The sequence below is a fragment of the Grammomys surdaster genome, unplaced genomic scaffold, assembly GCF_004785775.1.
Source record: "Grammomys surdaster isolate TR1022 unplaced genomic scaffold, NIH_TR_1.0 189453, whole genome shotgun sequence".
NCBI lineage: Eukaryota > Metazoa > Chordata > Mammalia > Rodentia > Muridae > Grammomys > Grammomys surdaster.
Genome location: NW_021623762.1, coordinates 1 through 25078, shown reverse-complemented (window position 1 = coordinate 25078; position 25078 = coordinate 1). Strand labels below are relative to the sequence as shown.

At 38.2% G+C, this 25078-nt stretch overlaps 1 protein-coding gene across 1 annotated transcript; it reads right to left on the bottom strand.

Moving 5' to 3' along the window:
* Positions 1 to 603: 603 nt before the first annotated feature.
* On the bottom strand, positions 604 to 24150 carry LOC114615901 (focadhesin-like; the record flags this gene model as incomplete). Its single annotated transcript, XM_028761497.1, has 4 exons — positions 604 to 725; positions 6848 to 7033; positions 13805 to 13922; positions 24067 to 24150. Coding segments are annotated over 4 exons (510 nt in total), but the record flags the coding sequence as incomplete, so codon positions are not given.
* Positions 24151 to 25078: the final 928 nt, after the last annotated feature.

Here is a 25078-nt window from a genome sequence, read left to right as displayed (position 1 = left end):
TCTCTCTCTCTCTCTCTCTCTCTCTCTCTCTCTCTCTCTCTCTCTCTCTCTCTCTCTCTCTCGTTCACTCACACACACACACACACCAAGTTTTTAAGAGAAATAAAGAAGTGCTTTTTCTTTACATAAGTTGAAATTCAATCTAAACGATGTATGCTAAACATTGCTAACATAAGTAAACAAGTAAAATCTTTAGAGGCTACACCCTAATAACACTGCTGGGCAATGGGGAATTATCAACTCTCTATTGTAGAAACACAGGACTGAGTATCCTATTTGGCCAGCTATTTTGGAAGCCATTAAAAGCAACCTAGAGCCGGGCAGTAGTGGTGCACGCCATTAATCCCAACACTTGGGAGGCAGAGGCAGGCAGATTTCTGAGTTTGAGGCCAGCCTGGTCTACAGAGTGAGTTCCAGGACAGCCAGGGCTATACAGAGAAACCCTGTCTCGAAAAACCAAAAAAAAAAAAAAAAAAAAAAGCAACTTATACTAATTGTGGCAAAGCAAAAAACTATTCCAAACAAACTCAATGTTCATATACATAAAGGGAAGGGAGGAACTCTGAAACACAAAGAGCTGATGGGGTGTAGAACAGCACCTACTTCATGGAGGAGGGCCAGTGTTGTCTGCTTGAAGTTTCGCCCTCTACTGGCCATTAACCGATTCAGTGGCTTGCCATCTTTGCTCTGATACATGGCAACATCATAGCAAAACAGCATGCCACCTTTCAAAAGAAAGAAATTCAGAATGAGCATTCTCAATGAGAGAAAACTAGAAATTATATTCTCAGTAATCCACACTCAGCCAATTTGGATGAAGACCATAACAATGAAAATATAAATTATTGAGCAAATTACTATTTTTGAATATTGGTATCCAAAGAAGGGAAAAAAATTGGACATAAAAATTAACATTTAAAATATAATTTATTTACAAGTCATTTATAATTAACATTTATCAGTATAAATATCTACAAAAAAAGAAAAATTATAATTTGTATTTATTTCACATTTTACAAACCATTGGTACTATCTATTAAACTTTGTCTAAGTTTCATTAAATAAAAGTATGTGCACATATAATGTCAACTCCTGATAACATAAGGCCCTTAGTCCACGCCCACACATAAACAAGCTGAGCTCACACCTGCATCAGCCAAGTTTTGGTTGGGCCTCTTTTCCCTGCTTTTGTAACTGTGGTTCTCAATGAACTCCCAGCACCAGGTAGGTTCCAAGTCAATCAAAAGCCAAGGAAGCCAGTAAATTAATTTATGGTAACCCCAGGTAACTTGTGGAAATTTGGTTAATTCTGAGCCAACAAAAAGACACATTCAAGGACCAAGATGGCAACATATACAGATGAATATATTTCCAACATGTATTCTTAGTACTGACAGAGAAAAGTGCACACTCTATAAACAAAGCTCAGTAAACTGTTTTATACATGTCTAAGCAGAACCCAGATCAAAAAGCAAGTCATTATGTGCATCTCAGAAGCCTTTGGGCACACCTTCCTGTCATGCATCCAACTCGGCTGGCAGCACCACTTCTAGCAGCCCCTTTGCCTATCACGGTTCTTTTCATGAATGGAGTTAGAGTAGGAAGATGCCTCCACATCTCACTGCCTTCGCCCACCCTCCTTGTTTTGAGAATCATCTTGCTCTTACTGGCGTTGGAGTTTACTCATTCCCTCATCATATTCCTTCATACGAATATGCAACATTTGTGTATTCATTTTACTGAAAGCAGGCATCAAATAGCTCCTGAGTTAAACACTGGGCAAACAGTGCTGCTGTGGACTTATGTCTCTGGTAGCACAAATCAGGTTCAAAGTCTGTAAAAATAAAATCCCAAATGTAGGAATTTGTTCACAATCAATTTTAAAAATATCAGAACTTATATTCGCAACAGCTGTCCTAGTTACTGCGCCGACAGCCTTTGCATGGTGTCCATGCGGGATCGTTCCAAAACCCCCATGCTTAGCAAAATCTATGAATATTCAAGTCCCTTATATAAAATGACATAGAATTTGCATATAATCCAATCCACTTCCTCCTGCATTTCTTATGACCTCTATATTATTTATAAAGAACACAATGCAGATATGAGATGTGGCATAAACAGTTGCTGCACTGCATTGTTTGGGGACTAATTACAAGAAAAGGTCTGCTTATGTTCACAACAACTATAAATAAAAATATGTTTGATCTGAGGTTGGTTGGATCCTCAGGTGTAAAAATCCATGGGAACATAGGAGCAACTGTACTTGGTATTTTCCATGTTTTATCCATTCCACTGGTATGAAATGTTAGTTTCAACCCAGGTTTTTCTTGATGTTAAAGTTGACTATCTTCTTACATGCTCATCGGACATTTGAATACCTCTTTTAATCCTTTCGCACTGTGGGTTTAGTCATTTCCACCTGGTGCCCCTCTCTTCTCCATCTCCTACAGGAACCTCCTTCCCAACAACCATGAAGCCCCTCCTACTTTCCTGCTTCCCTTTTGTATGTGATCCAATGAGTTTAATTACAGTTCTTTGCTCCTGTGGAGGTAGGAGCTTATTCCTGGAGCAAGGGCAACTTATCCGTGGCTACACCACTGAAGAAAATGACCCATCCTCCCTGAGACACTTAGCTGTCATCAACAGTTTGTTCAAGAGCATGGTTGGGAAGGTCACAGACCCAAGGGAGAAACTTAGTACTAGTTTTGCTAAATGGTCCTGTTGTCAACGTGCCTTCTAACTACTCATGCTGCACCCACTGATTGTGCAGAGCCCATCTTTCATTGGAGGAACTTCCTACTGCAGCAAGCAATGGTTAATGCAGAAAACAAGGGATGATGGACTAAGTGTCAACTCAGGAAATCTGTAGTATTGCTATTAAAAAATTTTCATTACTTCACATTCTCAGGTGTCCTTTATCATATATCTACATCATAAATATCTCCAGTATATTTGTCTTTTTTTTAAAATTAGAGCTTTTAGATGTGGGATGATGGTTTAGTCAGTAGTATGCTTGCCACACAAATGTGAGAACATGAACTCGGTATCTAGTACCGACATAAAAGCAAGGTGTGGTGACACATGTTTGGAACCCATGCACTGGGCAGTCAGAGACAGGTAGTTCCCTGGGCCAACTTGTGTGCTGGTCCAGAGAGAGGCACACATTCAGATAATAAGGTAGAGGACCAAGGCAAACACACCCCCCATGTGTAAGGGCATACATGTGCATTCCGACATGTGTGCATACATGGACCACACAGCACAGACAGACATGCATTAAATACAAATAAACACATTAGAGCTTTTCATGATAGAGATCATGGCTTTTCTCCACATCACTGCTACAAATCAGTGACACAGTGACCATGTGTGCATGTTTCACACTGTATTCTTTTGCTCAGCCTGTGTACCATTGCACTAGCACTTAATTACCAATTATTGTGAGTTTGTAATAGTTTTCAACATCTGATAATGCATGTCCTCCTACATTGCTGCTGATGTTCTTCAAGACTGCCTTGGTTTAATTTTGAGTTTTTGTATTTCCACATAGTTTTTGGAATAAGAATGTCAACTGTCAAAAATGTATTGGACTGATTATGATTTACTTAAATCTATATATTAATTTTTAACTTAATTTTTACAATATGCAGCCTTCTAGCCCATAAACATCATCATACAACACTACATTTATTGTTTCTTCAATATTATTTCGGTAGTTGATAAAATACAGGTTATTGATTTGTTTTAGATTCTTAATATATATGATGTTATTATAGGTTTTAAATTTCATTACTTATTCATTATAGTATGTAAAATATACAACTGATTTTATATATGCATTTTTATGTCGGTCTATATGCAGCAAGCTACTGAAAGGAATTCAACTATTAATCCTAATATTTAACCGTGGACTATTTTGGATTGTCTATGAATATAATGATGTCATCTGCAAGTAATGAATGTTTTGTTTCTTTAATCCTTGCAGCTTTAATTTCTTCTCCTCAGCTGACTTCACTAGCCATGGCTTCTGGTACAATGCTGAGTAAGAATGGTGAAAATAGCATTCTTTTTTTTTTTTTTTCACTATCAGAAAGCAAGGCTGTCAGTATTTCAGGATTACCTATAAGTATGTGTTGGTGGTTGCTGGTTGTTCCTTATCAGAAAAAAAGTTTCCATCTACACATAATTTTTAATAAGAGTCTTTTGGGCATGATGAAGTTGTGCTAAATTTTTCAGATTTTTTTCCTACACATGTGAATCTACTTAAAGACTGAACAGCCTTTTAAATTAACATAATGAATTATATTGGCTTTGAAACATTAAATTATTTTTGTCTTATCCTTTATAAGTATTGCTTAAGTCAGCCTCCCTCCCACCCTATCTTTCCAACTGTGCTCACTGGGAAAGGGTGGTGCATAAGTTTCCTGTCTTGTAAACTCATGATCAAGTTCTGGTATTAATATTATGCTGGTCCATTGAAGAATAATTCTTTTTTTCTGTGTTCTTGCTATAGTCTGCATAAATTTAGTCAAGAAGCCACTTGTAGAATGCCTATTAGGTTAAAGAATGAATTTCCTGAGTAAATATCAAATTGTTTATATAACGTATTTCTCCTATCAGTTTTATATTTTAAGGACTTCTATAATTCACCTAAATTTTGAAGATTACTGATTAAAAGTTCTTTGTAGAGCTTCTCTTTGAGAACAGTGTATGGTCTACAGTAACATTTCCTTTCTTCTTCCTCATACGGGCCCTGTCAGCTTCCTGTATCTATTGATTTCATTAAATCTTCACTTTATGAGCATCTTTATGTCTTTGGTCAGATTTTTATGATCTTTTCTTGATTGCTATTCTTTCCTAAGCTCTTTTAAACAGAAGTTTGATTTCCTTTCCTTGTTTCTGACAAGGAAATTGTCCTGACAATTTTTTTTACATTGATACAAGCTAGAATTATTTGTAAAGAGATAGCTCTACTGAGATTCACCAGTAGCCAAGTCTGTAGGGTATTTTCTAATATTAATGATCAATGTGGGAGAGCTCAGCCCACTGTGGGCAGTGCTACCCCTAGGCTGGTAGTCTTGGGTCTAAATAGAAACCACAATGGTTAAGCCCCAGGAAGCAAGCCAGCATACAGTACCATAGCTGGTCTCTGCCTCAGTTCCTGCCTCCTGGTTCCTGTCCTGAGTTCCTGCTCTAATTTCTCTTGGTCATAGACTATAGACTGTAAAGTTAAATAAACCTTCCCTCCCCAAGTTTGCTTTTGGCCACAGCTTTTATCACAGCAACAGAAAGCAAAGTAAGACAATTTCCCTCTAAAAACAACTGTGGTAGCTCAGTGGGTAAAAGCAAGAGAACATGAATTTGGATTCTAACACATGCACATACACACACACACACATACACACACACACGCACACACACACACACACACACAATCATGACCATTAGTATACATGTAACTTTAACACTGTGGAGATGGAAACATAAGAAAGCCTGGGGCTTGCTAGCTACTAGCACAGATCCAAGTTCAGAGAGAAACTCTGTCTCAAAGGAATTAGGTGGAAAGTAATATATAAATGTATACTATGTTCTCCATTGTCTTCCACAGACACACACACACAGACACACACACACAGACACACACACAGTGTATTTTCACACACATATATCACTTGCTTATACTTATGTACACACACATACACAAACAAGAAGTCACAGAAAACCATTGTAGCTACATCCTACAAACTATTGTATGGTATCTTTATATGGTATCTAATAAAGTATCTTTATTGGTATATTCACTGCATAAAATAATTTACTCCACTGTGTCACTTCTGTGCATGTACATCATGTATTTTGATCATATTAATGCCATCACCTCTTAGCTCCTGCCTCCTCTTCGTACCCTTCCTCTACCTAAATAGTCTTCAACTTTCATGTCCTATTTTTAAAATCTAGATTGCAGACATGCAGTATATCCTTCTTAATCTGACTTATGTTGCTCCGTATAATGATATACAGTTTTCCTGCAAATGACATGATTTTTTTCATCTTCATGGAGGAATAAAATATTGATGTTTATAAACTATGATTTATTATTATTCCCATTATTATTACTGGTGGTAGTTGTAGAGGTGATGTTAATTTATCTGTTGATGGACACAGGCTGATCTGTGAACCATGTCTTAATAAATGTAAAAGTGCAAGTATACTATATTACATTCTAACTTTGATTACTTTTTGTAAAACCAACAAGTGGTACATGGGATCATGTGATAGTTCTAGTTCTCACCTTCTGGGAAACATCTATACTGACTTCCACAGTGGCTAAACTAATTTACAGTTTCAACAATAGTGTATGAATATCCCTTGTTCTCTATGTCTTTATCCTCATTTCTTGTTTCTTTTCTTGTAATGGCTCTTCTGACTGGGCTGACCTGGAATCTCAATGGAGTCATGATTTACATTTCCCTGACAACTAAGAATATTAAAACTTTTTCCATATATGTGTTAACCACTGGTTGTTCTTTTCTCCAACAAGACCTGACCTCTACCTGAGCCAGCTGCCAATCAAGTCCATAGTTAGAATAGTGAATATGCTCCAAGTGGGGAAAACAGTCTAAAATAGTCTTCCCATTTTGGAATTTGAAGCTATCTATTTGTCTTTGCTTCTACATTTTTTGAATTCCTTTTCAATTCAGTTGTTTGTTGTAACTTTTCCAACTCTGTGTAAATGTGAGCATCAGACTAGCAATGTCCTACCATGTAACCTATGACAATTATACATGGAATTACAAGACAGGACGCTAGAAACCTGCACTTCACTATAGTACAGTATTCTTACCTGCCAGGCCAGGTTTCAGTCCTGGTTGCTTGTTTGTTTCATACGTCTTCAATATAAAGTTGGGGATTCCTGCTACAGTCTTCCCTTGGTCTGAGCGGATGCCTCCTTTCAATGCAGAGTGATATATCCCACGGGGCATATTCACCATCTCTTGTCTCACAAGAGATGTAAAGAATTCTTCCAAAGCTAGAAGAAAATAAGAGGAGTTCAAAACCCAAATAAATGAGATACTCCAGAAGAGGTGCGTTCCTTCTTATCCGGCATGCCAGGCATTCAGCTGTTTCAGGTTGAACTTCACCAAGTGAAAAGTCAACCACTGAGTAGCATCTCTTCCATCAATGTTCCCAAACAAAGTGTCACACCGTTCAGGAATTCTTAGTTTTCCTTCTTAGTTCTTGGGATTCATTCTTACTTCTTCATTTCTTATATGTCATCTATTGGTGAGTTCTTGTGGCTCCACCTCCAGAGTCCTTCTTTTACAACGATTCTCAAGAAATCTTGCCTAGTTATTATCTTTACCCTTCCTCAAATATACTAACATAAAAGCTGCATCTTTAGTCTCTTCTTCCTCATGATCACCCTTGAGGCATCCTCTAGCCAGAAGCTGAAGTTGCCCTTTACTTTCTTAATACCATCCAATAGCTTTCAATGCACATACAAACCAAAACAAAAACTATACAGCCTCTGACCCCAAATAAGGAATCATCACGATTATCCCTCTGGCCTCATTTCTGCCATGTCCCAGATAGCCTAAATAGCCCCTTCTGTTCTTCAAAAATATACTCTTGATGTGCTCTAGAGGAACACGAGCTTCCTGGCTGTCTACCTGAAACACATTGCTTCTAGCTTTTCATGGAATGATTCCTCTTGTCCTTTGGATGTTTTTAGGGAGATCTGTTAGAACCAAGCCCATTCTGTAGCAATGTTATCACAAGTATTAAAAACTGTAAAACTCATTCCTTACTTCATTTGTGTACAAAGGAAGCTATGCTAATGAAGCTCACTTTGCTATTTGACATTGTACAAACTACTACAAAACAACATAAAAACGTAGAGTCAGAAGACAGGATGTCAAAAAACAATGGTAAGAGAGTGGGTTCATATTTGAGTGTCATTTCCTCAAGGACCACTAGAGGATGCTCAATACAGAAATAAAAACAAAGCATGAAAGCTAAACTAATCACAGTGGGAAAAACAAAAAAGGAAAACTACTGAACGTTCCTCCAGTAGGAAGAGAAAAACAAGGGTCCACCCAGCCACATCCAAATTTGACTAGGAATATTTTCATCTCGAGATCTCCTTTAAATGACCACGATTTAAAAATAAGTGCTCACTGGCACAATAATTAAGTGTCCTTTTATCTTTCTATATAATCTCCTGGATGCAACCAAACTTACCCATACAAAGTAAAGAGAGGGTCTGGGGACATGGCTCAGCTGGCAAAGTACTTGGTAGGGCAGGAGAACATAAATGTGATCCCCAACACCTATATAAGAAGGCAAGTGAGACAGCACACACATGGCCACTCCATCACTAGGGAGTCAGAGACAGAAGATGCCAGCAAATTGCTTACCAGACAGTCTACCTAAATGGCAAGGCCGAGATACAAGCAAAGAATTCTGCCTCAAAAAGTCAGGAAGAGAGCAATTGAAGAAGACAAGCAATGTCAATCTCTGGTGTATACACATACACACACATATATAGACATGTGCATACATCACACACACACAATGTCAATCTCTGGCCTATACACATGTACACACATGCATAGACATGCACATACAATATGCACACACACACTCATACACACACAATGTCAATCTCTAGTCTATACACATGCACACAAATACATAGGCAGGCACACATAAAACAGACACACAATGTCAACTCTGGTCTATATACATGCATGTACATACATAGACATACATATAACACACATACGTTATCAACTGCTAGTCTATACACATGCATGCACATATGTACACATGAACATATACACAAAGTATTAACCTCTGGTCTATTGACACACATACATAATCATGCACATACAACACACACACACACACACAGTACTGGGAACATCTGTTGGGGACAGTTTCTAATGACTCCTCCACACTTACCCTCTACCATTCTCAACACTGTTCTGTAGCCTCCAGAACTAAGCTTTAAGAAATGCATCAAAAGATTGCTCATTGTGTCAACCAATGAAAGGCATTGGCAGGAGATCAAAGAGTGAAAACATGGTGAAGTTGGGGAACTTATTTCATAGACACTGTCCAACAGGTTACTACAGGTTACCTACACCCTTATTCAGAAGGCTGTCTCCCCTTAGGCAGCTCTATTTGTGACACACATGTCTTTTACCCTCCCTACACAGGCCAGAAGACCTTAGTTATTCTCTGATGATTCATTATGTCTAATGAATTTCCATAAACTTTGCAAACACAATTATAAAGAACCACTTTATTAAACTTTCTTCAATGATTCCATTGAGCATGAAGCCCTTTTTGTAATGACCTTCATGACTATAACATTTAAACAAATGAATGCTATGTAATCACAGACTATTCCAATTCCTGAACGATGTGGTTCAGGTATGACTGCTCCAAGCTCAGTCTGAGCACAGACTTTTTGAAATGTGTGAGTTATGTGATTGTGAAGACAGGGGAGCTTAGGTAAGAGAGAATGATTTCATGCTTCGTCAGGAAGAACTGTGTTCTGACAAAGGGGACAAGCACATATGTCAAAAGAGAAGATATACTTGCAAGTACACTGTTCTAGCAACAGAAAGCTGTATACTTATCTAGCTCTGTGGTCAATAAAAGCCTCTCAACTCCCTCTTGCAGCTGTGAGGTAAGGATAAGATGCATGCCCCTGAATGGAACCACTACAGAGAACACCATCTTTCCCAAGCAATTGAGCCAGTAACCAGCATTCTTCCTGCTCTCTGCAGCCTTGGCCTTGGCCTATTCCTTAAATACAACCAAGTAAGAATTTAAAAAGATGAAAATCTATACACAACAAGGTGAGCATGTTAACATTGCAGTTATATCTAATGGAATACCATCCAACAACTGAAAAAAATAAAGTTAGCATAGGGAACTAAAGATAAGGATCTTAAACATACTATGTGAAATGAAAAAATAAAAATCTAAGTCTAAAAGTTCACAAACTCAGAGTATCTGGAGAAATCCAAACAAGACTATAGTACAAGCAATTTTAAGCTAGAATTTTAAAAGGCCAGTACTGGGGGCTGGAGAGATGGCTTCATGGTTAAGAATACATACTACTTTTGTAGAAGACCAGAGTTCAATTCCCAGCACCCACATGTCAGCTCACAACTATATGTAACTCCAGTCCCAGGAAATTTGATACCTTCTTCTGTCCTCCATGGGTACCAGGTGCACACAGACACAATGTACTTATATACATCTAGGCAAAGCACCAACACAGGTAAAATAAAAAAAATAGTTTAAGAAAAGGAATAGTTAAGAAGAAAAGAAAGAAGAAGGAGAAGAAAGAGGAGAAGGAGGAGGAAGAGGAAAAAGAAGAGGAACGAGGAGAAGAAGGAGAAGAAGAAGAAGAAGAAGAAGAAGAAGAAGAGGAGGAGGAGGAGGAGGAGGAGGAGGAGGAGGAGCAGGAGGAGGAGCAGGAGCAGGAGGAGGGAGGGGAAAGGGAGGGGGAGAGAGGGGGGAGGGGAGTGGGAGGAGGAGGAAACGATTCACATGAGAGGCAGGCTATGTTCCCCTTTTCAGAGCAATGACTTTACCACCATCAGTAACTAGTGACTACCATACATCATCCATCCAGTATCCTCCTAGTCTCTGTTCCCATGGCTGCAATCTATGTCCTTGCTGTTTGTCCTTGCTCCATTAATCAGAAAAAGTGAGCACAGAACAATGTAAAACTGTCTTTGGTGATGGTTTGCCAGACATAGTTATACCTACAAACCCAACTTTACTCCAATAGCCAGGTTTCCAAAAACAAATCAAAACAAACAAACAAACAAACAACAACAAAACAACAGTAGAGTGCTGTGGCCATCGAGTACAAACACTAGCACAGAGGTACCAATCCTCAAAGATCTTAGTAGCAACCTTTTCCTCTTCCCTAGGCAGTCATGCCCTCCCTCTGGCCAGAAGGCTGCAGAAATCAGCAAAGGACATAAAGTCATTTTAAAACCCCAAGAGAGCTATTGGCCATGGCTGTTTCAGTATACTGGGGGAATTTGTACATCAAAGCAGTTTCCTACTCCTGCTGGCAATTAACCCTGGAGAGACTAAAGGCTCCCTGGGAACTATGAGATAGGAAGTATGGAGAAGAAAGTAACAGTGAAGGGGTCTTTAAGGCTTGTAAAAAGAAGAAATGAAATCATGGTATCTTTGGCTATGCTTCATTGTTCAATTTGTCCGACTCCAGTGGAGGAGCTGGGGAAGGACTGAAGGAGCTGAAAGGGTTTGAAGCTCCATAGGAAGAACAAGAATATCAACTAACAAGACACTCCCCTCCCCCTACAAGAGCTCCCAGGGACTAAACCACCAACCACATGGAGGGACTCCTATGTGGCAGAGGATGGCCTTATCTGTTATCAATGGGAGGCCCTTAGTCCTGTGGAGGCTTGATGCCGCAGCATAGGATAATGCCAGAGCAGTGAGGCAGGAGTGGATAGGTGAGTGGGGGAGCAACCTCATAGAGGCAGGGGTAAGGGGGATGAGAAGGAGGATAACATTTAAAATGTAAATAAATAAAATAACCATTGAAAGAAAGAAAGAAAGAAAGAAAGGAAGGAAGGAAGGAAGGAAGGAAGGAAGGAAGGAAGGAAGGAAGGAAGGAAGGAAAGAGTCAGGGACAGACAGGAGTTCTGTCTACAAATAAAAGATACACACTGGGCTAAATTTCCAGGGAATCTCTACTTGTCTTGAAATCAAGGGGAAAAAAAGATATTAACATTACAAATTACTATAATCACATATAACAATGACTATGTTGAGAAGCTATAACAACATTTCTTTTATTGAACCAGATTTTCAAACCTTAAGTGTTTGCATGTATACATGTTCAAGGCAGAATTTGAACAAAAAAAAGCAAAATATTAGCTAACACTGAAGAGCTTCCAATCCTCAAGGATTATCTATGGAAATTTTAAGGAATGTTTAATAACCAGAAGATGAATTTTAAATAATATAAAGTTTTAATCACAGCCCATAACCCATATCTCAGTTATCACAATGGATCATCTATGGAATTTTTAAGAAATTTTTTAATAACCAGGAGATAAATTTTAAATAATATAAAACTTTAATCGCGGCCCATAGTCCATATCTCGGCTGTAATCACCTACTGTTTCTTAGGTAAGACTTAAATAGAGGCCGTGAAAGTTTTCTATGTGTGAACACCTCACACATGCACAGCATGCCTCTTAAAGACTAACAGTCTAATACACTTTATATCAAAACCAATGAGCACATAATTTGATCCTTAAAATTATTTAGAAGGAGAAGAAGAAGAAGGAGGAGGAGAAGGAGAAGGAGAAGAAGAGGACGACGACGACGACGACATGGGCTCACCATGTAGCCCAGGATGGCCTGGAACTCAACGCATAGACCAGGTAAGCCTCAAATCCAACATGTCTGTCTAAAGTCTAACCCTGGTCTAGCCCATGACCTTCTGCTTCTGCCTCATCAGCACACCCCACCTGTGTGTGTCAGTGAACACATCTTGATCCATTGTTCAAATTAATTAATCTACTTTTGTATAATATACAAATAATAGAGCCATTAATTTATAGCTCTCAAACTTGTGATTCATATACTTTATAGAAAGAACAAATTGGTCTGGAGAGATGCCTCAGCAGGTAAGAGTTCTTGTTCTTGAAGAGGACCTGAGTTCTATTCCCTGCACCCATGTGGCAGCTCATAATTGTCTGTAATACCTCCCAGAGGCACCAGCCATCCCCATGGCACACAGAGATACATGCAAGCAAAACACCCAAACATATAAAATAACAAAATAAAATATGTAAAAGAAAGAACAGACAAGAGTCTGGCATAACTGTCCCTGAGAGGCTCACTTCACCCAACAGTCAAAGGGAAGAGATGCAGAGACTCTACAAAACAACAGATGGATCTTGAATCATCTTATGGAATAGCTGAGAGAAAGACTGAGGATCCCCAAAGGATTGGGTCTCCACAGGAAGACAGTCACCTAACCCTTGGGTGCCCCCAGAGACTGAATCACCAAAGCGCTAGGGCCCCTGAACATATGTAACAGATGAGCAGGTTAGTCTTCATGAAGGTTCCCCCAAACAACTGGGAGCAGGGACTGCCCCTGAATCCCACCCCCTAAATGGACAGCCTTGACTGGCCTCAGTGGGAGAGGATCTGCCTAGTCCTCGGCAGCAACATGATGTGCTGGGGAGGGCTGGGAGGGAGTTAACACTCACAGGAGGTCTTCTCCTCGAAAGGGGAAAGAAGGGGTACTTGGAGGAGAGGAAAGGCTGATATTGGGTTATAAGAGAATAAATAAATAAATAAATTTAATTTAAAAAAGAAAATAAATTTATAATGATGAAACCACAAGTAAATATCTCAAAAGTTGATGTTTTTCACCAGCTTTTAACAAAGAGGCATTAATTAAAGCAGTGGCTTGAAGTTCCACTGTAAATCTGTTTTATACAGTAACCAGCTTTTGAAATGAATTCTAGTTCTCATTGAGAACAATTATATTCAGCTAAATGTTCCTGTCGTCTAATGGTTTTATGATGGTTAGAACACCGTATTACCTAAGACTGTCTCTCTAGAACGCACAGGTACACTTAGCATTTCAGCTAGAAAGTATCTATATGAGAGTAAATGACAGCATGTGCACACCAAACAACAAACAAAAAGCTCCCACAATCTACCAGACAGGCAAACCCACTGGAAAATTCCAGGCCTGTGGTTGTCAAATAGGAGTCACCTGGTAAAACCGAAGGCGCAGTGATGGGCAACAGTCTGAGATAGCAAGAACCAGGAATGGAAAGGTCCACAGATTCCTCTTCATCCAGCTCATCAGGAACAGGCATTTCGGGCCTTATCTGAAATAAGTAATGATATGTCAGAGAAAATGAAAACAAGACGTGTAACATGTATTCTTGGTTGACTCTATGTTAAGATTTAAAAATTGTCTTAGACATAATCACTCTTCAATATCAAAAAACAATTTAAATAAAATTTTAAAAATACCTTCATGTAACAGCAGGTGTGGTGGTGCCCAACTTTAATCCCAGCACTTGGGAGACAAAGGCAGATGGATCTCTGCGTGTTCAAGGCCAGTCTAGTCTACATAGTGAATTCTAGGACAGCCACAGAGCGACTCTGCCTCAGTCTTCCCTCACACACTCGTGTCTCAAACTGACTGAATGGTAAATTCATTTTATTTGGTATGATCTTGGTTCCATTTAATGAACTTACAGCAATACAATAAGAACATCACCATAAGTCAGCATAAGGAATTGTTATAGAAAACGAATAAAACATCACCCAGTAAAGAAAGATGACAACACTGACATATTCAATGTGTTCAACTATTGTGGTTTATAGTTAAATATTTTATTTATATGACTTTTACTTTAATTTGCGATTTTAGAGGCTAGAGAGATGGCTCAGGAGAAAAGAGCAATTGTTTTCCTTCCAGAGGCTCTGAGTTTAGATCCCAGCCCCATGCTGGGCAGCTCACCACTGTTTATAACTCTAGCTTTTAGCATTCCAACATATTCTTCTGGCCTCCATGGCTGCATGCACATGTATCACACACATACATGCATGCACACAAATATTAAATTTAAATTTTTAAAAATTGTTATTCCAACTATATCTCTAAGATAAAGTTTCAAATCTTCTAGTGACAAGATTGTGACATGACAAATGCTTTACTTGACATTCTTTGGACTTAGCAATGTTGCTACAGAAAAGAACACTAAAATCAGTAATGAGTAGCTTTGCTTTACCGTGCTTAATTTGCATTTTGAAGTTTTTTTCAGTTGCTTTGTGATTACTTCGCTTTGTGTGAACCAAAATAAGAATGTAAGATTAGCACTATCATATTTTCTATAACATAATGGTAAGGCAATTAATTAAAATTTTAATACTTTCAGTGACACACCATCATAATGTCCATGCAGAGATAATTAACCATTAGGGTATGGAATCAAAATACAGAAAAGTGGTTGCTATAACCATAAAGTGCCAGAACCTAGTCGTTACCATTTGCCTGTCTCCGGGAGTTATTTTTAGAAATAATTAACAATTCCTGCAGACTGCCTTCTTCATGGGTCCCCAAAGCACCATTTCATTAGCAACTGCACTGAGTCAGGAGTCTTCAGAAGGATAAAAGAAAACAGACAGCAAATGCTCCTCTTATGTATAATAATCTGACTCCACTGAAGCCGCTCAGCCATAAGGAGAGTTATCTCCACTACTTGAAGCAACTTAACCTCCTGAGTACTCAAGACAAGACATCATTTAGATTCAACACTGAGAACTTAGCTCTAAGAGGACTAAGCCAGCCACACTTCAGAAATAACAATTGGGCAGACTGCAGACAGGGTATGAGAACATTAGTTTACGATACTACATTATCAGAGATACCCTGGCACAAACAGAGCCTTTAGTTCTGTCAGGCAGGGTTTCCCAAGTGTCTCTGGCTTATAGTTGCAATTTTCTAAGTCTACTATGATTGAGAACTGTCTTTGAAATTCTAATCAGTATTAGAGCCTCCTGATTCCTGAAAATTAGATGAATAAGAGAGCTAGCTCGCTGTCACTCTGACGTGCTTCTTGGTTTTAAGCATCAAGAATGTCTGGGAAACCAGTAAAATGATTTCCATAAAGCCCAGGAATTCTAATCCTACGTATATAACAAAAATAGACAAAAGGCTATGCTCATACAAAGATTTATATACAAATGTTCAAGAAGCATTATTCGTTATAGCTCCCAAATATAAGGGCACTCAAATATTCATCAGCTTATGAATTAATAAGCAGACTGAAGTAAATCCATGCAATAGAACATAACTCAATCATGAAAAGCAATAAAATAAAATGTTAAAGAGAAAAGAAATGATAAAGGGGATCAAGGGGTGGCTCAGTGGGTTAAGGCTACAAAGACCTGAGTTTGATCCCTGAGACCCATAAAGTGAAAGAAAAAACTGACTTGTCCTGTGATATCTACACATGTGCCAACAAACATGTGCCCTTCTCTTCCAGATATACCTGATAAATAAATGCATGAAAAACAATGATCAAAAATGAATTTGATGAAATAACAGAAATAACACTGAGAATTTAAAGAATTGATGAAAAAAGAATTGGCCCTCTGAAAGGATAAATAGCATTGACAAAGATGTCACCAAGCAAATCAGAAGAGACAGAAAGAAGAAACTAGGAGACGCAGAGGGAAAGCAATAGATACCACTGAAACCCAGAGAAAGCTTTGAAAAAAAATTCTAATAAATTGAAGAATGTGGAAGAAATACATAAATTTCTACATACATATCATATACAGAAATTAACTAAAGAAGACGAAAAAATGAGATTGACGCCTCAATAAAGAATCTCCCAACAGAGAGTCAACCCCTGATACTATTAATGATACTCTGTTATGCTTGCAGACAGCCTAACTGTCTTCTGAGAGCCTTCATCCAGCAGCTGTTGGAAACAGATGCACTGAACAATAGGTGGAGTTATAAGAGTCCTGTGGAAGAGTGGGTGAAAGGATTAAGGGAGCTGGAGGAGTCAAGTACACCACAAGAAGACCTACAGAGTCAACTATCTTGGGCCCATGAGGGCTCATAGAGACTGAACCATCAACCAAAGAGCATGTGTGGGCTGGACCTAGACCCCCCAACACATTTGTAGCAAATGTATAGCTTGGTCTTCATGTAGGTCCCTTACCAATTGGAGCTGGGGCTGTCTCTGACACTGTTACACGCCTTTGGCTCCCTTTCCCCTAGTTAGACTGCCCTGCCTGGCTTCAGTGGTAAAGGATGCTTCTAGTCCAGCTGTGATTTGATGTTCCAGGGTGAGTTGGTACCCATGGTGTGGGGTGTCTAAGGATAAGGGCATGGAAGAATGGGGGTAGGGTGTGAGGAGAGGAGGGAGAAGGGCTGCAATCAGGCTGTACGATGAATTTAAAAAAGGAATCTCCCAACAAAGGAACCTCCAGGACTGGAGTGATTCATTTTCTTTTAAATAGCACCAATACTTCTTAAACTACTCCACAAAACAGAAAAAGACTGTTTGCAAACTCATGATATGAAGATAGCATTAAATTGATACCAAAACCAGATAAGAAAACAAGAAAAACAATAATAAGCCAATTTCCTTGGTAACCATAAATGTAAAACACATCTATAAAACACCTGCAATCTAATTCAATACACCAAAGGGATTAAACATTATAACGAAACTCTATGACCAAGCTGGGTTCACAGGAATACAGGGTGGTTCAAAACATTCTGTTCACATAAAAAATAATTCAACACATAAAAATATAGTAAACAGGGGCTGGAGATCACCTGTTGCCCTGGAAGACCCAGATTTGATCCCCAAAACACATCCAGTGGCTCACATCCATCTGTAACCCCATTTCCAGGGAATCCACCCAACAAGCACGCATGTGGTGCACATATGTGCAAGCAAAACGTTTATACATGTAAGCTAAGACAAATAAATTTTCTGAAAATTTGTAAAAATATAGCACATAAAAAAATCCCAAGAAAAAAAATCCGATAATTACTACATGTAGAAAATTTTTCACAAAATTAAATACCCCATCATTCAAAACTCCCACCCTGCAGAAATAAGAGACAGAATGCCTCAAGACAATGAAAGTTATAGACAGAAAATTACAGTCAACTTTATATTGAATAAGGAAAAACAAAAGCATTTTTTCTCGAACTGGGAAGAAGACAAGGTTCTCTATAATATCTGCTATCATTCAATCTAGTACTTGAAACCATAGCCAAATCAATAAGACAAGAGAAAGACGGAAAAGGAACATAGCAGGAGAAGAAGAAATAAATTATTCACATTTATACACAATACTATGTTTTAAAAACCTAAAGATTCCACCAGAAAAACATCTTAAATCTGGCATATTTTTAGAAAACTAGCAATATAAAAAGAATGCAATAGTTTTTTAAATGACAAATATAATGAGAAATAAACCAGGAAAACAATGTCATTCACAGTACCCATTTCCTAAGCAAGATACCTAGGAATAATCTAACCAAAGAAGTAAAGATATATAAAGCATTAAAGAAGATGGAAAGACATCCAATGTTTACAGATCATTAAAATTAATATTTTTCAAAACAGCCACGTTACCAAAAGGAATAGAGATTCTGGGAAATCCTCATCAAAAGTCTAATCACATTCTTCACCGAAAGAGAAAATAATAATCCTAAAATTCATATTCAAGGACAAGAAATCCCAATAAGCCAAAGTAATCTTGAGGACAGAAGAGGAATGGAGGGGAAATTATTATAAATTATACTATAGGACCATAAAAACAAACATAGCTTAATATTGACACACAAAAAAAGAACCAATGAAAAATAACAGAACATATAACTAATATATATAACTAAATATACCTAGTTTCAATAGAATGGCTAAAAACATGTATTAGAGAAAAGTCTCCTCAACAATAACAACAACAAAAAAAGAGGATTTGCATATCCACAAAGAACACTGAAACTAGACCATTATTTCTGGCTCACTATTTACAATAAAATAATCAACACAAAACTGATTAAAAACCTTAACGTAAGAATCGAGAGGCTGAAACTAATGTAGGGGAATACTTAAAGGGATAGGCACAGGCAACAGCCCTTTTGCCTTGGGAGGTAAAGGATCTCTTTTTAAAGAGAGTCTCATATAGCTCAGGCTAGCCTCCAACTTGCTATGTAGCTGAGCCTGAGATTGAGTTCCCGCTTCTCCTTTTGCTGCTTCCCAAGTCTGGATTACAGGCAAAGCACTGTTTTTATTTGCATGGGTATTCTGCTTGCATGTATGAGTGTACCACTTGCATGAGAGATGTCTGCAGAGATCAGAAGAAAACACCAGATCCTCCCGGAACTAGAGCTATAAATGGTTGTGAACTATTTTATGGGTGCTAGGCATTGAACCTGGGTCCTTTGCTAGAGCAGCCAGTGCTCTTATCTGCTGAGCCTTCTCTCCAGCACCATCAATAACCTTTTGAATAGGACTCCTTCAGCCCTGAGAATGATAAATGGTGATCATATCATATTATAGTGATTCTCAGAACAAATGGCAGAGTGGACAGGCAGCATATGCACTGGCAAAAACCCTTCATCTTCTATGTACCCAATGAGGATTGATACTCAGACTATACAAGGAATTTTAAAATTTTAACATTAAAAACAATCCAAACAAAAAGAATGAAAAAATTAACAGACACTTTTCAAATAAACAAGCACATGTGGCCAATAAATAAATGCAAATGTGTGCAGCATTGTTAGTCATTATACAGACATATATTAAAATGACTTGATGAGTCCAACTCCAATCACAGTAGCAAATATAAAACATTTAAAAATATACCAAATGCTAGCAATGATGTAGGGGGAAAGAACTCTTAATATACTGCTGGGGGTATAAGTCAGTATGCAAGCTCCCCAATAAAAACTAAAAGTAGGACTAGCCTATATATAATCTAGCTATCCCACTTCTGGGTGTGTACCTGAAGGAACTAAAGGTGGCCTGCTATAAGATAGCTGCAAACTCATGTTATTGTGGTCCTGTTCACAGTAGCCAAGTCACAGAATCAGCCCAGTTGCTCAGCAACAGCTGACTGGTTAAAATCAAAGTGCCATCTATACCCTGTAGCATATTATCCGACTAATAAGGAGAGTAAAGTCATGTCATTTGCAGGAAAGAGGATGAAATTAAAGATCACCATATTAAGTGAAATTAACATGACCATATGTTTTCTCTCACATGTGAATCTTCCTTTAAAATAATAGACATGAAAGTATGTATTAGGGACTCGAGAGAGGACTTCTTGGGGCAGTGAAAATGAACAAAGTTTTTTAAAAAGAGGAAAAAGTACAAAGATACATAGAGATACATGCTACATATAAAGAAGCCCTGAAAAGTCTATGTAAAAGAAGTTATTCATAAGAGACCACACTATGGATGATTCTGGTAAGAAAGGTCCAGAAAAGACAAATTCACAGACATCAAAAGAAGATTAATGTTTATTTAGAATTTGGAGAGGAAGAGAGTAAACATGACCACCTACGCAACATGGGCTCTTTTGTTCTCACACAATCTTTATACATTTTAGACATGCTGAGTTGTCAGAGTTAAATGGCTGAGTCCTATGATTTGTGAATTACATCTCAAAAAAGTTATTTAAAATGAAAGTAAAGAGGAAGGAGATGGGGTGGCAGCAGAGGAGAAAAAGAAACCACTGCTGTCCATCCATGTGAGGAGATTTACCTGCTGGGCAAAGAGCGGTAAAGAACTGCTTGGCAGGGAAGGGATACAATCATTTTGCACGTACTGTTTCCTGTCCTCCCCTTCTGCTCCATCATGTAGCATTACTCGAAATGAGTAACAGTATTCAGGCCACTGACATTTCTAAAAGCCACTACAGGAAGTTCCAAGGTTGAAGGATAAAGAAAACCCAACCATTTATTTTAAATAGTCTAATTTCACACTGATGTGAGTGCCAGCTAATGTAGGTGCTGGAAGTCGAACTTTAGGCTCCCTGGAAGAGCAGTAAGTGCTCTTAACTGTTGAGCCATCTCTCCTGCCTCTGCTCAGGTCCTAAGAAATTATTTCCTCCTACTATCTAACATCAATCTTTCCCCTTGGTTTAAATGTAACAACTTAATAGGCTCAGAGTGAGTGCACTCACTTGTAAGAGTATCTATTGAAGTTACAAAATTTGGGCAATCGCAACACATTAGCTGCTAAAACATGCAGGGAAAGCTCAGTACATTCTTAGAAGACACACAGAAAACTACAAGACCTCCCAAGTATAGAAAAGCTTTGTTGAAAAAACTCAAAGCCAAATAAAAAAAAAATGACAAATTACTTTTAAAATCTCCTTTAAATTGAATATGAGAAAACTTAGCCTACAAAATGCCTCACTGTGCATTACTACCCAGATAACCTTCCAAGTGTCTTTCCATTTGTCTAACCTATGAAAATATAAGTGTGTACGAAAGCAGAGGAGGGTAATGTAGAACGTGTCAAGTATCTGCATAAATTTAGTTAAAAAGAGAAACAGCCTCTGATGAATGCAATGACATTCACTTAAATCAAAGCCAAGCAGTAACACCACAGCTATACCAACCCTGGATACATAATGAGTTCTTCTTTATCGCTTCTAAAATTAATCACAGAAATCAACAAGACTATCTTAAGATCTTATAAGTTTAATTTTAAAATGACTTAATATTTTTAATGACTCTAAGTTGGAAGAAAAATATCAATGTCTTCTATCTAAAAGTTTATCCACAACTGATTATTTTTCCAGAAAAGCAATTCTATATTGTCTTGGCTGATTTGTGTAGGGTGTTGTTGTTGTTGTTGCTGTTGTTGGGGTTTTTGGAGGAGGAAAAGAATTCCTACATCTAGGAATGCTAAAGAAACGAGGGTAAAATAGTAAATAGAGTGAAAGAACAAGAATACAAACAAAGACTGGGGACAATTGTCTATTTTTTAACATTGAAAAGAAAAGGTCCTCAAAATTTTTTTTAGCAAATCTAGATTTTTATTTTGAGATAAACAATGATATTATTACAAATTCAAAAAGCACATAAAATCATTTAACATCTTCAGCCCATAGGACAGAGTCTAACACCTAGCAAATATCCAGTAAGTAGTTATTCAACAATAGCAGATGTATGAAATTCTCAAGGAAGGGGAGGAGGAGCAGCAGCAAGAGGAGGCTGTGGCAGCAAGGTTCAGCACTGGAGGCTGTGAGCCTACACAGGAGGATAGGAGCCTGGTGACAGAAACTGGGGACAGAGAGGGGGAGACTCTTATGCTCCATCATCTCAACCTTGACAAGGGTAAGTCAGAGTGAGTTATTGCTACTCTGAAGCAGAGGACCTATCTGAGAAGAGGATTTTAACATTGAACCTGATTTTAGTATTCAATCTGAAAAGTATGCATAGAAACGAATATGCCTTAACGGCTCTCCTTTATCATTCTGCAGTCTAATGACTAAAGTTAAAACATATTTGAAGCATGGACTCTAAGTATATCAGTACTAGTTACATTAGGAGGTAAAGGAGCCAGTTTGAGGTATGTATGGATCAGAAGGTACAGAGTTTAATTAAGAAAATAGCTAAAGGGGAACTTTGTATACCACTTAATGGAGTATAATCTCTAACAATCACAATCAGATGGTGAATATTACCCTAAAGGCATAAAAGATAAACAGGCCAATATTTTAACAGGATAAGTTGCAAAGAGTGTTTAAGAATTGCTTAATAAAAGCAACTACCAACACTGAGCTATTTCTGGAGTAACAGCAAAAATCAGAGGTCACTGTTATGCTGTGATTTAAATGAGTAACTATCTACTGGAAACATAATAAAAGATGTTCCTGCAGGTGTTTTACTAATCTGCTGGTGGGAGGAATCATACCAAACTCATAGTACTATTAGTTTTCTTATTGTACCCGTATGGTTTTGCCTGCATGTTATGTCTGTGCACCATACCATGCAGTGCCCATGGAGGCCAGCAGAGGGTGTCAGATCCCCTAGAACTAGAGTTAGAGATCGTTTTGAGCCACTATATGGATGCTAGGAACTATGCATAGATTGTCTGAGGAACAGTCAGCTCTCTTACTCAACCAGTGAGACACCTCTCAAGTCCCAGCTACATATTTTAAAAGCAGACATGGATAGTTATCCAAAGCTAAGTTTGAAGCCCCATTGGTTTTCATTATAAAGACCTTAGCTAAGTCTTTCCACTTATAACCACTGCAGGATAAGCTAGCCAGTCAGGACCGCATTGGGAGTCCTCAATGGTATAGGAAATCCTGCCTTGCTTAAGGTTTGGCTTCACAAGAGTATATGCTCAGCTTCTCTTACACAGTAGCTCTAATTCAATCCAGTAAACATTAAGTTGGCCAAGATCATACTGGCTTCTGATCTCTGTAAAGACTTAACACAGAACAAAAGCCAAACATGTTTTTCTGCCTGAAGATGCCAAGGAATTCACAACGTTTGATCTCCAAGGTACTTTCTGGGTAATATATGTAACTTCATATAATACAATATTACCTTTAGCCATAAAGGCATTCATTTGTCATCTGTATTATTTGGACTTAGTGGCAATGAAAGCAAAATCAGAGTTTGAACTCCTTAACTTGTTAAATTACCTAAGTACTAGATATTTCTTTATTTCTATGAAGACAAGGTCTTAATATGTAGCCTTTGACTAGCCTGAAACTTGCCGTGCAGACCAGGCAAGTATAGAAATCATATAGATCCACCTACCTTTGCATCTCAAGAGGTCTGGGATTAAAGAAATATACTGCTATGTCTATCAGATACTAGAATCTATGTTTAATTTAAAGTAAACATAACTGCCTAACATATACAAGGTTAGAGTTCCATCTCCAACACTGCAAGAACAATAACAGCATTAATAAATTACTTATTTAAAAAGCAAAGATAATGTCATATTTTTGCTGAGCCATAACAAGTAATAACACTTTCTTCAAGCCATATAAATCATTTTTCACCTTACTAAAAAGGAGGTTTTTTTTTTCCTTATAGCATTTGTTGTTTGTGAGATATAAGATCTTTAGTACCATAAGAGATGGAAAATATTCATCTGGGGGCCCATGCTTGAAACTCAAGTCCAGGATGGCACTCAAACTTGACAGAAAAGCGGTTCCAAGAGCAGCTCAGAACTTCCAGACAAGTCATGGCTCCAGCCTCTTAGGATAACTCTGCACCACACTGCCTTTCACCTGCTGCAAGGAGACTCAAACTCATCACCTATGAAGCATAAGACCTCACAGTCTCACAGATTAAAATGAATGATGGGCAAGTTGTGCTGCATGGATGCGACACCTAGAGGTACATATATACATTCACCAGGTAAAGACTCCTATGACCAGAGATAAAGTCATATAATCCAGAATAAAAGAAGCAGGAGATAGCAGCAAAACAGCAGAGGTGCTTACCTTTTCCGGCAGGTGAAGAATGGTGTGTTCTCCAGCACTGAAGTGAGACAGAGATTTATATGCAGCACTTGCTACCATAGGATCCTGGACAAGGCAGACAGAAAGCAACAGATATCAAACAGCAGATCTAGGGGAGGCAAGAAAAATCTTCTCTAACCAATGCCAGAATCCCACTGATACGTTAAAAAAAAAAAAAGGGAGGAGAGGTGAAAAACAAAACCAAAACATCATTATGACAGAGGAAAGACTGACTGATCATCATTAAGCATTCTTCAGAAGAAAGTGCTCCCAATATTAATAAAAAAAAATAATACTGAGCCAATGGGCTCAAAAACATTCAATATTTTCATCCTAATTTGAACCTTAAAAGTTATCTAATTACTGAAGTCCCTCTGAATTAGTATGGCTTAGTAGGACTGTGAGGATTTAGAGTCTGATAAGTCTGTCTTTAACAGGACAAGTGATCTATATGTAGTTAGTTCAAGCTCATGCATCCACTGGGCAAGTGTGTCTCCAGCAATCCCGGCATGCTGATGCATACTTGGAACCTTATCCCAGGGGAGGCAAAGACAGGCAGGTCCCAGGTCTCATTGCATAGCCAGCCTAGCCTATTAGGTGTATTCATACCAGTAAGGGACCTTGTGTCAAGAAAGATATGACAGAGGAATGACATTTGAAGTTGTCCTCTGGCCCCCACATATATCAGTCATACATGAACCCACATAAACATACAGACTGTACTGTGTACTAGGCCTTCTTTTGGTACACATGAGGAAGGGCCAAAGTAGAAGAGTGAGGGAATCATAAAAGCAAGGGATAATGTCAACAACCCTTCACATCTGCCATTATCAATGAGAGTAGTGCAGAACCATTCTTGAATCTGAACTTACTAAGTGTCACTTTTTTAAAAATCAAAACTTCAGTTCCAGAGAGCTAAGTGTTTATCCTTAGTCTTTTTCATAGCCATTTCCCCAGTTTGTTCTGAGTCACTGATAGTTCTATAAAAATACCT